Source organism: Halichoerus grypus, chromosome 2, assembly GCF_964656455.1.
Source record: "Halichoerus grypus chromosome 2, mHalGry1.hap1.1, whole genome shotgun sequence".
NCBI lineage: Eukaryota > Metazoa > Chordata > Mammalia > Carnivora > Phocidae > Halichoerus > Halichoerus grypus.
This window is the reverse complement of record NC_135713.1, coordinates 167,936,046-167,957,047: the sequence shown is the minus strand read 5'-3', so window position 1 is coordinate 167,957,047 and position 21,002 is coordinate 167,936,046. Positions and strand designations below refer to the sequence as shown.

The 21,002-nt window shown below is 48.9% G+C and overlaps 1 protein-coding gene across 2 annotated transcripts; it reads right to left on the bottom strand.

The window, feature by feature from the left end:
• Positions 1-337: 337 nt before the first annotated feature.
• On the bottom strand, positions 338-16,566 carry LYRM9 (LYR motif containing 9). 2 transcript variants are annotated; one of them, XM_036122557.2, is made up of 4 exons: positions 16,505-16,566; positions 4,491-4,634; positions 2,787-2,879; positions 338-1,851 (listed from the first exon to the last, which is right to left on the bottom strand). In XM_036122557.2, exons 2-4 carry the CDS (start codon positions 4,614-4,616, stop codon positions 1,834-1,836), a joined length of 237 nt encoding a protein of 78 aa, XP_035978450.1. In that variant the 5' UTR covers positions 4,617-4,634; positions 16,505-16,566; the 3' UTR covers positions 338-1,833. The 2 variants fall into 2 exon arrangements, with proteins under 2 accessions (XP_035978450.1, XP_035978449.1); XM_036122556.2 differs by lacking the exon at positions 16,505-16,566 and adding an exon at positions 5,258-5,948.
• Between the last annotated feature and the right edge of the window lie 4,436 nt (positions 16,567-21,002).

Sequence of the window (21,002 nt, the reverse complement as noted above, 5' to 3'; positions counted from 1 at the left end):
AAGACAAACTTCTTGTGGGAGCCACCCACGCCTGCCCATCATGCTGTCAGAGTGAGTGTTCCCCCCTCTATATCAGCCCCTGAGCATCAGTGATAACCTACATAACCAATACTTGGCCAAGAAATAATCACCACATACCAGCCTCCCCCATTATTAGAAAACAAGAAAAATCTAAACAAAAGAGAGACCTCCCCTCTGAAGAACGATCCCCTCCTGAAGAACGATCCCTATTGTATAGGCCTGTCCCTAAGTCCCCAATACCTAGGACGACAGCACACAGTGGGGAACAGCATGTGTCTGGGGAATGAATGCGCACAGCACTCAAAGACACCAGAGCTTTCAGAAATCGATATATTTACTTCATTACCTGCTGATCAGTCCATACAGATGTCCCTGAGTCACTTTAAGTCCTATAATTCATTGCAGGGTCACGAACCTGCTGGCTTATCCCTCTGGCTGAGAGTCCTTGGGGATACGCAAGTCCGGTGTGGCTCCTCCTCTTTTGGCTGCCCCTCCTGCTCTGGCCAGCCCCCCGAGTCCTTCCTGGATGCTTTCCCTCCCTCTGCTGCTCCCCCTTCCCTCCCAAATCTGTACTGTTTGGTAGATTCACACAGACCTCGCTTAGTAGCTTGGTGACCTTGAAAAGGGGTTCGACCTGTCTGTGCTGCCATCTCCCAGTCTGCAAGGCAGGGCTCCCTAACTGTGGTGACTGGCCACGGCAGTGCAGCCAGCTCCCTGAGCCAGCTTCTGCAAGAAGCACCTGGCATGATTAGAGCTCAGTACTCCTTGTTGCAGCGCAGGCAGGTAGGTGGGGGCATCACTGCACTGGAGATGGGGAAACCACGGCTGAAACAGGCCAGGTAAGTTCCCCTACGAGCAACTTCTATGGCATTGGGATGCGACCCAGTCTCTCTCCATGGGTTTCAGGCTCACCATACCCCACAGGAATGCTTGCTCCCCACCTCCCTCCTTGCTGCCCTGCCTCCATTCTTCCTTCCAAGACATTGGCAAAGCAGGGAAGGGCCAGCAGGAGAGATCGCAGGTTCACAGAGGCCTGCACACTTCGGCGTCCACTGTAGCTGCTCTGCCCTTCTTCCTTGTTCCACGCAGCGTGCATTTCACCACTTCAGGGACAGTAGAAACTCCGTGAAGGCGAGGACCAGGACTTCATAGAAGGACAGTGCCGGGAGGAGCGGCTGCTTGGGGGACTGCTGGGCATGGTGGGGCCATGAGCGTTCAGGGACAACAAGCAGGACAGGGCAGGCCCACACATCCCCCGGGCCCGACGAGGAGTGTGCCAGAGAGACATGTGGAGCACTGCGGGAGGGGAGGAAGGCGCGGTGGAGGATGGCCTCCTCAGGGGGACGTTTGAAGCTCTTCGACTTCCTTATACTTAATCTTCACACAGGAGGAGGCTGAGCTCAAAGGCAACACCCTTGAAAAGCCGCAGAACTGAGATTCAAATCCAGACCTGACTGGTTCGAAAACCCATGCCCTGTCCTCCCTAGACAGCCCGAGAGGATGCCCACTCTGGGTCTCAAAGGACAACACCCAGAATACATGCAGCACCTTCGGAGCAAAGTGACAAAACATATTCTCCCCAAATCTCCCGTGGCAGTGGCCAGAAAAGCAAACATAAAGGATGCTGGGACATACACGTGGAAAGAAGAGCCAGCTGAGCAGACGTCAGCTTCTCCTACCCCTGATTTCCTGCTCTCAGCCAATAAGGCCGATGGATATTCCAAAACGGCTGCCGCTGCTGACTTCCAGGAGAAGCGAGGTCTCTCAACCTCAATGTTTTCAGGACAGCTTGGTTCTCTAGGCCCCGGCATCTCAGTTTTGTTTCTTATACTGTAAGGCAGAGAGATCATTAGAAGTGGGTGAGGGAAGCCAATGGGGGAGGGAAGACCCAGGAAATCCCGAGAACCATGTTCTTCTGAGCCTTAGCTGCCTCCTGCAGGGGCTCCTCCGAGGTAGGGGGGCAGGCACCAGTCAAATCTCTAGCTGGCACCGGGCCCCCCTTCCTTCCTTAATGGAAAAGGAAGCTGATGGGCTAGGAGGGCGCACATAAGACAGATATGGGAATGTCAGAAAGGAATGCGGGGCATGCCCATCCTGTTCTTTAAGCTGAATCTTGGTTCAAAGAAAAAAAAAAATCTCAGCTAGAGGAAGACCGTAGGGGGCCATCTAGTCCAATCACTGAGTTTTTAAAACAAACCCCGACCCCCACATTTGGAGACTCTGATTTAGAAGGATGGGGGGGGCATGCTCCACCCAGCTCTCTAGGTTGTTCTAACACCAGTGGGTAAGGACCAGCAAGTTAGTCTGTCTTCCTGACTCCCTCCCTTCCTCTACCAAAATAAATACTTGAATGTTTCCTCAATAACCCTGCCTCAGTATGAATACCCCTGGAGACGGGGAACTCACTACGCCCCAACACAGTTTTCCCGTCTGAGGCATCACAAGGCTGCTGCTAGTCCTGGCACTATTGCTTCCAAGAAGACCTTTCTCTTCCTTCTTCCTGCTATCCCGTCTTAGCTTATTCAGCACTGTTGGCCTTTAGGGACTGAGAACTCCCCACCCATTGCAGAAAACAGATGCAACCAGAAAGGCATCTGCCACCGCCTCTGGGCTTCTGGAAGAGGGGAGCGGCTAGCTGGGGCTGTAGGGTGCCTCTGCAGGCCTGATAGGGCTCAACTGTGGGACAGGGGCGACCCCTGCTGGCCATGGAGATTACCGCTGTCAACCCCCCAGCGGGCAGGGGGAGCCGGGAGCCAAGCACTTACTTTGTTCATGATCCAGTCTGCATCTTCAATGGCTCTTTTAATAATCTGCTGGATTCTCTCAGGATTGTCTTCATCTGAATGAACCCGGAAACTCTGGAAGTTTAAGCATAAAAGAAAGATGACAAGGCAAAATTCGCAGGACCAGCATCTTCAGAGCACCAGGCACAGGCCAGACACACTGCGGCCACTTTGCACTCAGCATGGCTCTTAGCCCTCCAGAGAGAGTTAGGATGATCCCACCTACAGATGAGGAAACAGAGGCCCGGACGCCCTAACTGGGACTGTGCATGGCGCCAGCATTCAAATCCCGGTCCATTCTAACTACACAGCCGGTCCTCCTGCCAGCAGAGCAGCTACAAGATGGAAGACTGGCCCCCAAGTTACCCCAAATCAGGCTGGGCCCAAAGGTTATCAGGCAGCAGGGGCCCAAGGAAACTTGCACCTCTCGGTTCCATTTGCTCCCCCCAGGGAGCTGCTTGCACCAGGCTGCACAATAGGAAGGAACACGGCCTCTCCGGGCACATGCTGGAAGCCCAAGCAGAGTGGGGGCCGTGGAGGGGGTGACTTGAGACTCCAGCCAGGCCCGGTGCAGAGCAACGTGGGGCTGCTCCTTGCCTTTGACCAGATGTTCACCCTTGAGAAGGAACGAGATTTGGGTTCACTGGTGTGGCACTCAGGGCCCTCCAGAAGGGTACCTGGTACCTCCCCTGCCCAGTCACTCTTGACCCCATAGGTCCTCCTATTTGTCTTCAGGAGCACCTCAAATGCTCACTCTGGGAAGTCCTCCCTGATGCCCTCAGGAAGCTAGCTGCTCCCTCCTCCATGTTTTCACAGCCTGTCTGTTGCTACCTTTATTTATTTATTTTTTTACTTTCCACGTTACATTTGTATTCATTTTTTTTTTTTTTTTTTGGAAATAATTTCTAACCTACAGAAAAGCTGCAAGAATATAAACAAGTTCCCTACCAGAATCACCAATGATGAACATCTCACATTTGCTTTATCATTCTCTCTTTATATGGGTTTGTACTCAATTTTCTGGGAGCAATTAGAAGTTACCCTTGACCCCTAAATGCTTCAGTGTGTTTTAATGAGGAGATTACATAACGACAATAGTCAAATTCAGGAAATTCAACATTAATATAATACTATCATCTCATCTACAGCCCATATTCCAATTCATGAAGGTCTCCAATAACGTCCTTTTTAATCATTGTTTTTTCTGGTCCAGAATCCAATCCACTCATTACATTTCATGGTCACCTCTCTTTAGTCCTCTTGAAAGCAGAGCAGGTCTGCCTTTCTCTGTGCTTCCTGACACTGCCATGTTGGATGAGCCGAGGCCAGCGGTGTGGGAGATGGTCCCTCTGTCTGGATTTTCCTGATGTTTTCTCATGAGTAAATCCAGGCTGTGCATTAATGCCAGTCAAAATGATGTTATGGCCCATACTCTATTTTAATTATCCATTTAGCTGCCTTATTTGAGCCCTGGCATGAGCTGATGTGCTGGATGATACATCTTCTGTTTTCCGAGCAGAAATCAGAGAGAGGAGCTGGGCTGTGGTTTTTGGTGGCTCTTACCAGACTGCCGCCCCTCCCCTCCACCACCACCCGAAAGATCATCCCTGTCCCCTGCCCCCAGCCCTGAGACAAGCCCTCTATCATGGGAACCCCCCATCCCGAGCCCAGTACCGCTGCTCCCACCTGCCTGACAGCATGTTTGTAATGCTCCTGGATGCCCTTGGCGGGCAGCTGCCGGCAACAGCGCATCAGGTATCGGTAGAGCTGCAGTGGCCTCTGCACAAGCTCTGCCCCTGGGAGCGGGGCCATCTGCGAGACACTCTGTCCCTGGAAAACACAGAGCATGACTTCTAAGGCATCAAGCCAAGCCTTGGCCCCGAGGCCCACGTCCCACGGCTCTGTGAGCAGGTGTGATACACTGTGGAGGCTGGGTTCCCTTTGTGCCACACTGCACAGAACCCAGACCCTGAGCTCGGGCGGAGCATTCTGTCCTGCAGAAGTCTCAGCCCAGGGCAGGCCCGCCGGGACCAAAGGTGAGATCGCACAGCCTCATCCTTGCGGTGAGGAGGTGTCACAGACAGGCAGAGTAGGGGAGATAAGCAGGAAGACCCTGCACTGCAAGACTGAGAAACCAGCTGACTACAGGCAACAGAGGGGAGAATGGCCAGAGGTCTGAGCCTCGCCACTCAAAGTATCGTCTTGGACCAGCAGCACCGACGTCACCTGAGAGCTGGTTAGAAACAGACTCTCTCGCCCCAGACCTGCTAGAGAACAGAATACATTTTAACCAGATGCCCCACAGGCTCATGCCTGGACCTCTACCACAGCATCTTGCCTGCTGTCTGCCCCCACCTTCAGCCCGTCACTCTCCAGTCTCCTCCAGGCTGACGCCAGAATGCACTCTGGAACCAGTGGCCTAGGCTCATCCCCCAAACCAGCAAGTACCTCACCTCTTGGTCCCTTGGCACAAGCAGCCCCTTCAGCACCAAGCTCCCCTCCTCTTCTCTGCCATGGGAGGAACTCATGGTCATCCCTCCAGGTCCAGCTCCGTGTCACTTCCTCTGGGAAGCCCTTCCTGACTGTCCTGCCCTGAGGGGCTGCAGTGCCCTGTTTTGGAGCTGTTACAGCGCTTCCCACACTGCTGAGGATTCATCTGCTGCCAGGCCTGTGGAGGCTGGCCCAGGCCCCGCGGCTTTGTGCCCTGTTTGTTGAACTGGACTGAATGGAATCTGTTATCTGCTCTGTACAGATCTCCCCTCTCTGACAGAGAAGCTCACAATGTTCCAAACGAAGGAGCTAAAAGACCAAGATTAAGTGATTGGCCTTAGTTTTAAAGTAACATAAAAAGAAGAAAGACAACTCCCTCCCCCTCAAAAAAAAGAGACCCAGAATACTAAATCTATCAGAGGTTCTTAAACTAAGAAAGGAAATTCATTAAGTAGCCCATTTCAGAGGCTCCTTCATTCCATTTCCAGCATATTATCTTCCTGGCAACAATAACTGCCTGTCTCCACGGCTAAGTTTGCCAATGCCTCCTGGTACTCTGGGCTCCGGCCATGACACCAGGGCGGGCAGGTGGCGGTCTGCCCCCCAACCCTCCCCCCTTCCGCTAACAGCGCTGGATGTGTGACTGGCGATCCACCTCTCCCCAGGCCTCCGCCCACAGCTCAGGGTGGGGCTCCACTCCAGGTCTGACCAATCAGAGCCCTGCATCCACGTGGTCGCAGGGATTGGGCCACAGATGGGCACGTGATGGAAGCTGGCCCAATCAGAACACATCCTACCACCTCTGCAGGGGTGACCGGGAAGGCCTCCGTTCTTTCCCTCTACACTTGCTGTTGGGATTTGCTCCTCTCTCGGGGGCGCCATCTTGCTTCCTCTGGAAGCCTGAGACTGAAGCCACACAGCAGCAGGCAGAGCTGAGAGTGTGAGAGGAACCAAGTCTGAAGAATTCGTTTGAATCCTACAACCATCCACCTGAAGGCAGTCCTACCTCTAGACTTTTTAATGACCTGACTCAATTAATGCCCTTTGCCAAAGAAAAGGGGCTTGGGTTTGTTTTGTCACTTGCAACCCAAAGAGTCTTAACTGATGGACAGATCTTGACCTCCCAAATTCTGCTTCCACGATGAGGTCTGATGGTTCCAGCTCTAAGAGTGCAAACACGGCAAGGCCCGTATGGTTCTCCTGCCACGAATCATCAACCTGCCAGTCTGACTGGCTGTGCTAAAGCCCCCCAAAAAACAGGGGAACCCCATACAATGGGGGCAAAGACCTTCAAAGGCCACCACAGAGGACATACCACCGAAGTCCCCACCTGATGGGCAGACTCCACTGGCAGGCTTCCCCAAACTATATAAAGTGCTAATCAAATATTGTAAAATGCTAGTCGTGTAACAGATGGTTACCATCTGCAGTCTTCAAAATTAACATTTGGAAAGAGCACAACTTTGTTTCAGTAGATAAAAACCCAAGCAATACTTAGAAACCAACCCAGCAAGTATGGGCGGGAGATTATTTTCAGCTCAATTATAATACTTAGTCATTCTCAGTAATAAGTAGCAGAAAATATATGTGTGGGTCCACTCAGAAGAGTTAAACTAAAAATGTTTTAATTTAATTTAAAGTGTGGGTTTGCTATTAAGGGGCAATGAACTTCACAGCATCATTGCTAAAACTGTAGTCAAATTCTGCAGCCTCTAACCATTGCTTGGCATATCCTGCTCTTTGCACTTGACCTTAGCCTCTCCTGGGCTCCCTGCCTCTGTGAACGCACCTCTGTCTTCTCAGGCAACCAAACCAAAACCATCACTGAGCCAACCTAGACTCCTCTTCCTGCCTCAATCCCATGCCACTGTCTCTAAATCCTATCAAATTCGACCTCTGAATGCCCCCTCACATCTGTCCCCTCCTCTCTATTCCCACTGCACAGCTTTGCTTCAGGCTCTTATCAGAGCTCCCCTGGACAACGGCCAGAATTCCGAGCACGTCTCCCTATCTTCCAACCTATTTACCACTCAACAACCAGTGAATCTTTCCAAAACCTAATCTCAGCATGGCATGTTCCTGCCTAAAACTCCAGATCTGATATCCCACCCCTACCCTGTCACTCATGACAACTTCCCCAAATGTAGGAAAACTGTGAAATTATTTGAAGCAGTATATGGGCCAACATCTTTCTATTGTCATGATTTAATATTTATTTTCATGTGTAAAGAAAAAAAATCCCGTAATTTTATAGGTATTGTGGCTTAAACAGTTTTAAAAAGGAATGGGCGTAAAACTGGTATTTTTAAATGTATCAAAGAAGAATGCAGTTGAGATGTGAATATGACAAAAATCATGGAAGTGGTACTGACGTTTGGAAAGCACTGGCCTATGGAACAAAATCCATACTCCTTCCTCCAAGGCCCCTGCCCACCCTTCATCCCATCTCCCACCACTCACCACAGAGTCCAGGCAAACAGCTCTGAGTGGCGCACTCCATGAAAGCCTGTGTCATGTTCTCATGTCATGGTCTCTGCACCATGACAGAATGCTTAGCATATAGTAGATGCATTAGGGTTCCCCAGAGACACAGAACCAATAGAATATACAGAGAATATATATATATATGTTATATTCATATGTGTACATTATTTATAAGGAATTGGCTCATGTAATTATTGAGGCTGGCAAGTTTGAAATCTCACAGAGCAGATGTCCCAGTTTGAGTCAACGTCAAACCAGGAAGAGCCAATGTCCCAGGCTGAAGGCCATCAGCCAGGAGAATCCTCTCTCACTCGGGGGGAGGGTCAGTCTGTTCTATTCAGGACTTCAAGTGCTTGGATGAGGCCCACCCATATTAAGGAGGGCAATCTGCTTCACTCAGTCTCCCGATTTAAATGTTAATCTCATCCAGGGGCGCCTGGGTGGCACAGTCGGTTAAGCATCGGACTCTTGGTTTTGGCTCAGGTCATGATCTCAGGTCAGCCCTGGGTTGGACTCTGCGCTCAGTGCTGAGTCTGCTTAAAAGACTCCCTCTCCCTCGTCGGCCCCCCCCAACTCTCTCTCTCCCCCTTTAAAAAAAATAAAATAAATGTTAATCTCATCCCAAAACACCCTCACAGACACACCCAGAAAAATGTTTAGCCAAATCTCTGGGCAACCCATGGCCCAGTCAAGTTGACATATAAACGGAATCATGACAGTAGATGTTTAAGATTCATGTATCAAATGAATCCTCCCACTCTTGCCCACAATCTGCTTCCTGCAGGTCTCCTGATCCTACAACACTCAGCTGTTAGGTCTGGCACCTCCTCCTGGAAGACTTCACTGACCCACCATCCCTGCCACCATGTTCAATGGGAGACCTGTAGGTACCTCAAACAGCCCTCGTGTCCCCACATCACTCTAGGTCGGGCTTCAGCATCTGTTACCTGCATTACTGGGGGGATATTTACCTGCCCTCGGCCCCCTTCCAGCCAGCCTCCACATGGCAGCCACAATGCCTTGTCTAACGCCCCACTTAAAATCTTCCCACAGCTGGATGTGACAGGATATTGTGAATTATTATCAATTATTAATTTTCTTAGGTAGAACAACAATGTGTTGTGTGGGAGAATGTCCTCATTCTTGGGAGATGCAAGTGGAAGGAAGTGTTTAGAGGTGATGTGTCATCATGTCTGCAACTTACTTTCACATGGTTCCACAAAAGGCAACACAAAAAGAGAAAAGATAGGGTGAGAAAGATAAAGCAGATGTGGTGAAATGTTCAGATTGTGTTTAGATGGCAGGAATAAGGGTGGACATTGTGCTGCTATTTCAACTTCTCTATATTTTGAAATTTTTTGTAACAAAAAGTTGTTTTCGAAAAACCCTTCCACCACTTTCCCATTACCTGGGGGATAAAGTCTTAAACTCGTGAGGCTGGCACCAACTCCTGAAGCCTTCTTACCCCTCCCCCCTTCAGATTCAGACCTAATCATGCCTCCACCTGCCAGGCACGCTGGCACACCCCAGTAGTTCCTTTAGTAGTAATAACAACTAATAAGCACTTACAATGATTACTACAGCAGCCTTACTGAGTATGTATCATGTGAGAGACACTATTCTAAACGATGCACATGAATTTATTTTAATCTTCACAGTAACTCTACAAGAAGGTACCATTATGCTCTCCTTTTACAGATAAAGAAACAGAGGCAAAAAGAAGGCAAAAAATTTGTCCAAGTTCACATAGCTATGAGTGCAGAAGCCAGGATCTCCACCTGGGAAGTCCAGCTCCAGAATCCAGATGGGTGCTACTCTTCCTAACGGCACCCCCCTCCCCAATTTCTTTCTAAGGGATGACTTCTTCCCATTGAGCCTGGCCTGCTAAGACTGTCGTCCGTGGCTCCATCTCTCCCGGCCACAACGAGAACATCAGACCCCGGCGAGGCCAACTGAGTACTCCCCACCTTTGGAAATGGGCTCTCGAGCAGGGTTACAAAGAGCCTGAAAATGAGTTCACACACCCCAGCAATGGTGTGTCCTCATCAGCCTCTTCCTGCTCTGAACTGTCCTTGTAGCTCTTGCCTCCTGGCCTGCCAGAAATGTCTAGATTCCTGCCCAGTCCTCCAGCCTTCTCCCTTGAACCTGTGAGTCCCTAACACCCTTCCAGGAAATTTCTTCTTGCTTAAGTCCTCCTGTCCCCTCTTACTCCCCACACCGAACTAGACTCTCTCCCTGATCTGTCTGCCCACAGCTTGCTGTGCCTGCTTAGATCAGCGGGAATCGCCCCGGCCCCAAGTGTTTGCCTCTCCATCCTCCCCGACAGGACGGAACTCCCATGAGGGCAGGGACTGTGTCCGATTCCCCCATCTCTGTCCTCTCAGTGCCGGCATGGTACAGCCTGGTACCGAGCACACTCCTCCATCAATGCTTGCTGGCTGATGAACCTCAGATTCTTCCAGGCCCTGAGCAGTCCTGCCCATCACCTTCAGCAGCAACAGCCTCCCTTTCCTGCCCATCTATGCCAAGCCCTTCCGGTCCCCTCAGCTTCCCTCCACCTCACCTGAAGGAACTCCCTCCAGGCAACCGATGCCTCCTGCCTCACTCCGTCTGGAGAGGCCATCGGGCAAGAATATGTTCAAATCCCCTCCTCCATGAAATTCATCCTTGCCCGAGAGCTGACTGATGTGCTAAGCGTGGTGCTAGACATTTTTACGACAATCCTCTGACAAAAACCATTATCATCCCATTTTGCAGATGTGGAAACTGAGGCTGATCATGAATACACAGCCAGGGAGTGGCGGTGCTGGGATGTGGACTCTAACTCCAGTGCTCCAACCTCCCTGAGTTCTTTAAGGAAAGGGGTCCCTCCTTTTCCTTGTCTCTGTTAGCCTCTCAGAGCCTCTCTCCTGGATTAATTCAACACCCTTCTGACATGTCTCTTCTTCAGTCCCTCCCTAGGCTCAGCCAGAATGAGCAACGAAAAACAAAAATCTCATCTTTGAGTCCCTTGCTTGATATCCTTTAAGGGCACACATAGAACAAACTCTAAGCTCATCAGCATGTGTGCATATGGTGGTGGTGGTAGGTGTGTCTATGTGTGTGTGTATGGGCGGGGGGTGGGGGGGTGTCAAGGCTTTCCCCAGTCAACTGCCAATCTCTATCCCATTTGCAACCAAATTCCCCATTCCCTCCAACCTCTTCCCAGCTCAGCCTCCTCTGCGGCTTTGGTAGGCACACAGCGCCTGGCACGCAGTGGTCCCTCAAAAGAAGGGTGTCAAATTGAACCCTTCCTCTCTCCAACACCTTCCAGTCAACTCTCCCGCACCCTGAAGACTGAGTGGAACAGTGAAAGTGCACGGGCCCCAGATCATGGCAAGACTGAGGTGAGGACTGATTAAGGCAGCACGCATGACTGACTGGCTCATGGCGGCAGCTCACTCAATAGGAGGCCCTTCTCTGGCCCTGGAAAAGCAGCAAAAGGGAAAACAATATGTTATGATACTTTTCGATGCTTCTGAGACAAAAATGGGCTGCCGAAGGGAGCTGCTCGTGTAAACCGACACTGGGAGAGGTTGTGGATTGCACTGATTTAGTGACCTCTGCCGACATCAGAGAGAAAAAATATATATCTTTTTTTCTTTGAAATCAAACTAAAGAGCAGGTGAAATTTATTTAGCTTTTTCCCAAATCAGAACTGAGCTCTGGTTATTCATGCCGTAGCCTCTGATGAATTAGAAAGTTATAAAAATACCTAAGGTGGCATGGCTTGACTCATGGTAGGTGCTCAGTCAGAGGTGTTAACTGAATGAGCAGAAAAGCCATCCAAAGTAGGGAGTCTTTCAAAACCAGAGCGCCGAAGGCGACCTTTTCCCATCCAGGATAGAAGAAATCTCTTCTCCACATCCCTGGTAGGGAGTCCTTAAGCTTTTCTTCCTTAACATGCTCCCACGTGGCGGGGAGCTCACGACCTCCCAAGTCTGAGCTCTCCACTTCATTGAGCCAGAGCTGTCACAGATTGCCTTTGCTTCTGAGCTAAAATCTGCCCTGTAAACTTCGCTCATGGATCTGAGCTCTGCCCTCTGGGGCTCAAGTCTCCCTACCCGACCCCCAAGGCCAGTCTGTCATTGTTTAGCCAGGGACCCCAGCCCCGCAGTCATTCTCTTCCAAGATCCCCACCCTGAAGGTGCTATCCTCTCCTAGACCTCCCCGTCCCACTCACGCTCCTCGGGACACACACACACCCTTATTATGGTTTCACTCTTAGATTTTTGTCCAGTGGGAAAGCCACAGTGTTCCTGGGTCCTGACCAGCTCCGTGGGTCCTAGAGCTCAGGTGGCAATGTCCCCTCCTTTACCAGGCAGTTCAAGGAAGGCCGCTCAGACTGCATTCTCTGCTTGGGCCCCCACGTGACCCTGGCATTCAGCTCAGAGGAAACTTTTTTCCATGAACTCTTCTTAAATCTGTTTCTCATCTTGAATTTGATTAGTTTAGTCCAGAGTCACCATCTGCCACAATCTCTGGGGTACCTGGCCCTGTCTGTTATCCAACTCCGCTCAATTCAGCACAACAAAAGCACAGAAACAATCCCATCCGGGGCACAAAGGGGGTCCAAAGAGAGAGACATTAACCCCAGCGAGCTGTGTCAGTCACCCATCCAAAGCCATTCACAGCATCTAGCACATGTGTGGCTCTGGGCTCGGCCCTAGGACCAAATATGGATGGCCTGACATGTTACCGAGCTGTCCTACCTCAAGCTTTCTGCACGGCTGATGCCATGTCTCACGACCTACCATTCAGGGAGTGATCAGTATGTGCCAGGAAGGTGTTGCAAGCTTCACATGTGTTACTTCATGTACCCTCACAACAATCTTACGGGGTACGTATCATTAGCCCATTTTATAGATGACAAAACTGGGGCTCTGAGAGGGTAAGAAACTTGCCAGAGACCACCCAACTATTAGATGGTAAGGCCAGGAACCAAACCGAGGACTGCTGCCCCTACCTGCTTCTAATACTACCTGCTATGTCCGTATCCAAGCCATCCACAGAATGCTGCCTGGATCAGGGCTAAGGACCCCACAGAGAACTCTCCTGGGGCTCATTCAGGACCAGGTCCGCATTCATGAAAGCACTTGACTGTGCTATTATCCCGTACTTATTTTTCAACCTTCTCCATAAAACTTTTCTCCATGCTTTTCTGAAACCCAAGGACATCATCTATAGCTTCCCGCTGCATAAAGATGAAAAAAAAAAAAAAAGTCACAAGGCTGATGTCAATTACACAAAGAAAAGGAGGCAGCTAAGGAAATACTAAAAAAGCTCTTAGAAAACCCAAAGGGGAATATAACAGAATAAAGGAAAAGAGTGAGAATAAAGCCACAAAGGGAATTTCCTGGGAGCCAAGTGATATCACTGGTACAGATGCTGAGAAATAGGCCTACAGCCCCATTTAACCCCCTTGGCTCTTTCCCTACCCTGTGCCCTGACATAGGGCACCTAAAAATAAGTGGGAAAAAGTCATATATTTAAAAAAAGAAAGAAAGAATGGAACTAGAGAACATGACCAGAAATTATGCCCTATTAAACACTGATACAAGGCTAAATTAAGCCTGTGCAGGCCATTGTTTAAATATGCAATTATTTCTCTGGATGGGGAAAGTCGCAATATAGAAGCAGAGTCGTTCTGCTCCCCCAGCTCCGGGGCTCCAGCTTGCACACGCACGTTCTCCCAAGCTAGAAGCGGGGCAGCAGTCCATGCTCCTTCAGTCCCTTTCCTTCATGATCAAGGCTCTCAAGACCCAGACTCCCCATTCCCCTCACCCTCCCTGTCCTCAGTCCCCCCCCCCCCCATGCACCTGGGCAGTACCTGGGCCCCCAGCTTTGTAACAATGCCTTGCTCGGACTATCCAAATATGGCTCTCTCCAGTCCGACCCAAGGATACTTCCTAAAAAACACACCATGTCACTCCCCCTTCTCCAGAACCTCTGTGGAGTGTTCTTTATCCCTCTCAAATCTGCTTCCAACTTCTCTCGTTAAACTCATCTCCTGCTGTCTACACTCCCTGCATTCTAGCCACATACTGAACTTAGAGGCTAAGTTCATGGACTTTGGGATCAGGCAGTCTACGTTCAAATCCTGGCTCCATCATTGGCCGGCTGTGGGACGTGGGCGAGTTTCCCAATTTCCACCTCAGAGTCAGCTGCACATCTGTCAATGGGGCAACTAATAGTATCTCCTGCACAGAATCGTTGTGAGGATTAAATAATGCTCCTAATCCACTTAACACGGTGCCCGGCACATACAAGGCACTTGGGAACTATTGTTAATCGTGTCTCTGAAACGCGCTGTGCTCTTCAACGCCTCTCTTCCCCCTACGCTGGATTCTTCGCCTGCCTCAAGAATTCCTCTTGATCCTTAGATTTAGCTCCCACGTCACCTCCTCAAGGCTCACACCCCATGCTGCCCATACTCCTCTAATAAGGTCTCACACTGTAATCCTTTCTATAACTGTGTGTTGATTGACCTCCATTTACGAGAGAGGACACTAAAGCCAGGACAGTGGCTGTCCTGGAATCACAAAGCCAGCAGGTGGCAGCGCCAGGTCTCAAACCCTGAATCCCTGGCTCTGGGTCCTCAGCTCTTTCTCCCACACCTGCTGTCTCTCTCAGAGGCCCAAGGAGCTACTCTGAACATCCCCTATGTCAGCTCAACCACCCTGAGCCAGTTTACCAGTTGCAAGTGAACCTGGTGAGCTAGCCCAGTCAAAGCAATCTGGAAAAATCAGACAAAAGGCTAACATGCTGGTCTCAGAGCAGAGCAACAAGCATCGTGAATTGAGTCATTGTGACGTTAGACTGCTTTGTGCCAATGGCCTCCCACACACAGGCCACAACACACCACTGTGGTCTGAGGGCGAAAGAAGGGAACCATTATACATCTGCCAGGTGTCAGCCACGGGGCTGGGTACTTCACAGGGGCTACTTCATCTACAACCCTATTACTCCCATTTTACAGAGGATGAGAACTGAGGCTCCAGGTCACACAGAACTAGGTGAGAGCGTAGCTAGGCTTTGGATCCAGGTCTCTACCCTCCCCACAAGCTCTTTCTACACATACGCAGGGCTCATCTCAAAAGGACCCGAGTTGAAAGCTCTGGATTTATCCTTCTCTCATGCTCTCCCTCCCTCCATTACCCAACTACTCTTCAAGAAATCCACATTGCTCTGCCCCAGAGGAATCCAGGTCTCATTAAGAGGACTTCCCTGACCACTCTGCAGTCCCTTCCATCCTTCTTCATGGCACTCTTCACCACCTGACATACATTTGTTTGTATTCCCCCACTGGAATGTAAACTCCACACAGCAGAGAGTTTATTTTGTTCATGGCTGTGTCCCTAGTATAGTATAGCAGTGCCTGATACATGGTAGGCATGTGTGCCCAGGTATTGAAATAGTCACTGAGCACCAACAAGGTGCCAGGTACTGGGGTTACAGAAACAAACAGAAGCCCCCGATCGCGTGTATCTTACATATTAACGTAAAATTAAAACTAATTATTCAGTTATAACTAATTGCTACAAAGCGGAATTCAGGTCCCTGAGAGACTGGCTCATGGGGCCCCTCACCCAGTCAAAGGTCAGAGGTTTCTTGAGAAAAGGACATTAAATCTGAGGTCTGAAGGAGGAGTAGGATTTGGTGAAGGGGCGGTGAAGGCAGAGGCAGCTTGCATGAAGGCCTAAGGGAGGAAGGGACTGCCAATCCCACAGGAGCCCAGAGGGGGAGCAAACAGGATGCTGGCCAGGAAGGCTGGGTCAGATCCAGAAGGGCCTTGGAAAGAGGTGAAGGGTTAAGATTAGTCCTAAGGTCCATCAGCTGATGAATGGATAAATAAAACATGGTACATTTATACAATGGAATATTATTTTGTAATAAAAAGAAATGAAGTACTGATACAGGGTACAAAATGGGTAAACCTTGAAAACATTACTCTAAGTGAAAGAAGCCAGTCACAAAAGACTAAATATTGTATGATTCCATTTATAGGAAATGCGCAGAATGGGCAAATCCATAGAGACAGCAAGTAGATTAGGGGTTGCCCAGGGCGGGGAGATTGAGAGTGACAGCTAAAGGAGAAGCTTCTTTTGGGGACAATGAATATGTTCTAAAATTGATTATGAGTATGGATGCACAACTCTGAATATACTAAAAGACATTCGACGGTGCACTTTAAATGCGTGAATTGTAAGCTATATAAAAAAATAAAACAGTCCTGGGGACTAAGGGGTTTCGAACTCAGCGCGACTTGCTGTGTTATGCAGAAGCATCAATCAAAACGTGAAGGTTACCCCAGGCAAGCGGCGCTCGGGGCAGATGGACGGTGGAGGGGCCCCGTCTGCTTTTATAAATGGCCCAGCCGAGGCTGAGCGCGGAGGTGTGTGCCAGACAGTGGGCACTTCGCAGAGGCGTCTGGAGTCCCCTGGCTCCCCGCGGCCCTCCCCGCGTCCTGGGGCCTGCTCCGCTCCCCCGCGTCGCCGGGACACCGGGCCCTCCGAGGCCGCGAAAGCCGACGGGGAAGGGAAGGGGGCGGCACGGGGCCCCCCTGGGTCTTCCACCCGCCGCGCAAGGCCGAGGACGGCCGAGGCCTCACACCCCGAGCCCGCCCCGCCGCCCCGGGCGGCTCCGTTCCCCGCGCGCCCGCCCTCCGCCGGTGCCGCGCCGCTCACCCGCCTCCACTGGGGAACGTCAACCCCGGACGCGGCGGACGCGGCAGCCACGAGTGCGCCTGCGCCCCGGGACTGGCGCGGCCCCGCCCCCGCCAGTCGGCTGTTCGTCGAGCGCCCTCTGCCGGCCGCGTGCGGGGCTGGGGTCTGTTTATAGGGAAACTACGGGCGAGACCGGCTGGGTGCCCCTGGCCTGACCCGACCCCACCCGGATGAAAAAGAAGGCTGTCCCACTAACAGCCTTCTCTACCTTAAACACCCACTCTTCCTTCTGGCTGTTGCTACCTCGGATATAAGCCCTGAAGGCAGGCTCTCCCCCATGTTTCTGAATATGGATCGCTGCTAAAACATTAGGGGTGTTCAAGATTGGTGAAAAGGCTTGCTGGAGGACTTCCCCTAAACCACTCATGTTGATGACAGGAATTGTATTTGTAAGGGAATCTGCGTTTTGAGTCATTTCATCAAATTACAGTCCCATAACACCTGTCAAAAGAATAAATATGACAGTAATAGGCATGCTTCCTTTCAGACCCATCTATAATTATAATTGAGGAAAAGAATACAGAATTTAAACTCAGAGCTACTGCCAGTATCATTCTTTGAAAATGAAATAATGCTGTTTTATTAAATAGGCTCTCCCCACTCTCTAATGTTTAAAGCTAAAGTGCTTCTCTGAATTGATTTAAATACAAGTTTTATATCCTGAAAGAAATAAAGATGAGTCTTTATCTTAAGACAAACCCCCTGTTCAATGATGCTGCTGATCTTCTCTCAGCTGTCTGAAAGAGAGTTGGGTTGTTAGTGGATAATATTGCTTCTGTTCACGTCTCACTTCTCCAGGGCTTTTTAAACCCATTTGTAATGAAAAGGCTGATTTCCTTACACAGACTGACTCCATGTGTAGCTGATTTAACAGAACAACTTTTTTTTCTTTCTTTTCTTTTTTCTTTTTCTTTCTTCTTCTTCTTTGAAAGGAAAATATTGCTCCCTGGTAGCACCTGAGAATCTATTTTTCTTCTTTTAGACTAAGAGAAGCAGGGGATATTTCTTAACAGAAGTGGGTTTTTTTGTTTTTTTAGTTTAGGCTTTTCTCTCTTGTTTTTTGCTAACCCCCTTTAGAGTTTTTTCTCTCGTTTTTTTTTTTTTTTTTCTCTTCACCTAATATACTAGCCTTCACCTAACATACGAATCATGTGGGCGTTCCTCCCCTGAAATATTCGGATAATTGCCTCAACCCTTCAATTTATTTTCAATATGTAGACTTGGACCAAATACATCTGAAAGATATGATTGTACCCTCATAAATCAGCCCTCTTAGTTACACACACAGAGTCAAGGGCACATCATTAGTGAAGATCCAATCAATAAATCTTTAAGCTTTTAAATTCCTTATTAGGAACAATCTGTAGTATCACCATCCATTGCTGTTTTCAGCCTTGGGATCACTTGATATTTTGAGGAAATTTCACAGTCCGTTCTTTGGCCCCATCTCCCTTTTGTTCCTAGATCGCTGTGTTCCTGCATCAGAAACATCGTTCTAATACCTAGATCTCATAAAATATTTAAGACTCAAGCTGTTCACTCCACCTCAGAAAGACACCACCTTCAGAATTACTTGTGCCTCTTCTGTCTTTATAAACACACATGATTTTACGGTTCACAAAAATTCCTTATAAGCATCCAAACAACAAGAAAAAAATAATCCAAAGTTGAATAGGCTTGGACAAAAATTTCCAATTTTTGTCTAAGTCATAATGGAAATCCTAGTTTTTCAAAAATAACTGGATTATAATACCTTCAACTTGACAGCGACCTTAGATTCTTGACAGCTTCTGTAGTAAAACGAAAGCATTCTTACCAGGCCAAACTCACTAAAATGACACTGGATCCCCTAATCTAATGAAAATCCAACCATTCTTACTATGTCATTTTCTTTTACATTGAAATTTTAGCAGATGAACACCCTCATGTCAGACAGTGCGGGATATCTTACAGGTAAATGGAATTGAAAGACTTATGTGAGAAATTTGTCACCCAAGAGTTGGCTGGCCAGGGGACATGTTCTCACAGGGGAGTTTATCAACTTTCCCAAGAAATACATCGCCACATTCTCTTGATTTCTGACATTATGTCATTTAACCTGACAACTGCTGATGTGTAACCAATATTTGTAGGAAAAGATACAAGTCGTGATGCTTCTTCCAGTTTAAACCTGTTTTTAGATTTCAAAGAGAAATGATACATTTGCATCCTCTGGTTAAATCCGGTTATTGTCTCAAAGGTTGACCATGTAAATAATTCAAATTAATTCATCACTGTACAATAGATTTAATAAGCATAATAAACACTTTGAAGAAAACACTTAGGACCCTCGGTCTGCCCTTGCTCTCACTCGCATTATCTCAGATTTCCCTGTGAACAGAATGAGTGGTACGGTGTTGTTCCCTTCTATTGAAAATATGCAAAGTTGCTATTTACCAGTTTGTAATTTGCATGTCTCAAATCCTGCCAGAGCACAGGCTGAGGGGCACGGGGTGACTGTTGAATGTGCCAAAAGGGTACACCAGGGCAAAAATGGAAAACCCAAGGAACAGATCTTCTCCACCCCAGGCTGTTGCAAAACATAACCCTCACCAACTACTGAAGATTTGTCTTTAAGACAACAAAAATATTGGGTATAAAAGTTATGTAAATTCTCAGACACCTAGTGTCTTTTTTTCTTTAGTTGCTGGGATGAAGAAGAGGATGAGAGGGGATTTCAAGATTTTTGTAAAAAGGAGTACAAGAGGGGCACGTGGGTGGCTCAGTCAGTTGAGCGTCTGACTCTTGATTTCGGCTCAGGTCATGATCTCAGGGTGGTGAGATCAAGCCTCGTATGGAGCCAACATCGGGCTACGTGCTCAGTGGGGGAATCTGCTTGGGATTCTCCCTCTGCCTCTGCCCCTGCCCTGCTCACACTCTCTCTTTCTCTTTCTCAAATAAATAAATAAATCTTGAAAAGAAAAGAAAGAAAGAAAAAAGGAGTACAAGAGAGAAAAGAGAACAGTGGTGACTATTTATAACATATACCAGAAGAGTAATTTACAGCCTGGGTTTTAGCCTTCCTGGACCTCTGTCCTGTGTTACTTTCTGCAGCTCCCTAAATCTAAACTCGCTGACTGGTGTATATCATTCTCCTCGTGTGTTCGGTAGTAATATATTCACAGTGGCCACACGTGAGAACACATTGATGATCAGATGTTTGTCTTCTCTGCATATGAGTCTGAATATGAATAAGAGGGCCACAAATAAGAGTTAAATGCCCCAGTTAATAGAAATGGAGACTGTAAGATCTGATCAACTTTATTAAATAGGATTATTGGGGAAGAGGAGAGGCAGGGAGGTGTAGAGGAAAAGTGGGAGAGAGAAGAAGAGAGAAAAACAGGACAGTGGATAATGAGAAAAGGTAGGAGGGAGTTATCATTTCGGTGCTGTCCCAAAGAGAAAGGCCTCATAAAGTTAAGTGGGGCATCGTGAATTAAGGAAAACCATTATTCATTTTGGCCGGGCAATAGGGTATTCTGGTCAATCAAATATGTAGTTAATAGTTACCTTCCATTTCAGCAAACATTTGTTGAAACTCCATCCGTGCAAAGCCCTGGGTCCCTGCAGAGGCCTCTGGACCCCTCTCTCCCCGCTTCCCTTCTCCTTTCCTTCTCTATTTCTTGTTTGGGGGCAGATCCCATCTCGTCACCGGCCTGCCTCAGCCCTCTCAATGGCCTCGCAGCATTCTCTGCATAGAGGTGCCAGACTCCTTACCTGCAGGATCTATCCTCTTGGGCTTCACTCCATGGCCCCGGTCCCCTGCTGTGGACTTTCTGACCCTCAAATGCACCATGTTCCTTTCTGCTCCGCTTTTAGATCCCAAGTCACAGGTCTCTTTCTCAGCTTCCCTGATGCGCCTACTCCCGTTTGACACTGGGGCAGATAACCTTTCCCCTCCCCCCGCCCACGAAGAGTAGCCTGTACCTTGCCCCACGGCATGTGTCACAGTTTATAATGGTAGATACCTTACTTTGGAATCCCCCAGAAGAAGACTTGGAAGCTGTTAGTGAGGGCTGCGGAAATGGCACCAAGCTGATGGATTTTACTTTCAATTTATGGTCTAGACTCCAAGGCATTCTGGATGCTGCCTGGGAAGAGAAATGAGAGTCTCTCCGAACTCCCACCCTCGCTCTCAGCGGATGACCTCACTGAAAAGTTAGACAACGTCAATGGAGGGCTTCCTCCTCTTCTCACCCCCTCTTCTTTCCTGGGGAGTTGCCTTTGAAAACCCAATCCCTCTGCTGGTTCTCTGGACTCTCTCCCCCCTGCCTTCCTAAAATCTTTGCTTCTACGGTTATCACTTCTCTCCTGCTCCATTAATTTCCTTTTCTTCACCTGTTCATTCTAAGCAACATACTGATGTGGTCTAAGGGCTTTGCTACTGAAGATGTGATTCATGGACCAGGAGCACTGGCCT

Coding starts and splice junctions, on each gene's coding strand:
- LYRM9 (XM_036122556.2), bottom strand. CDS start 5,338: ATGACCATGAGTTCCTCCCATGGCAGAGAAGAGGAGGGGAGCTTGGTG. Junction 4,635..5,257: donor TTGTGCCAAGGGACCAAGAG/GTGAGGTACTTG, acceptor TGTGTTTTCCAG/GGACAGAGTGTCTCGCAGAT. Junction 2,880..4,490: donor ACAAACATGCTGTCAGGCAG/GTGGGAGCAGCG, acceptor TTAAACTTCCAG/AGTTTCCGGGTTCATTCAGA.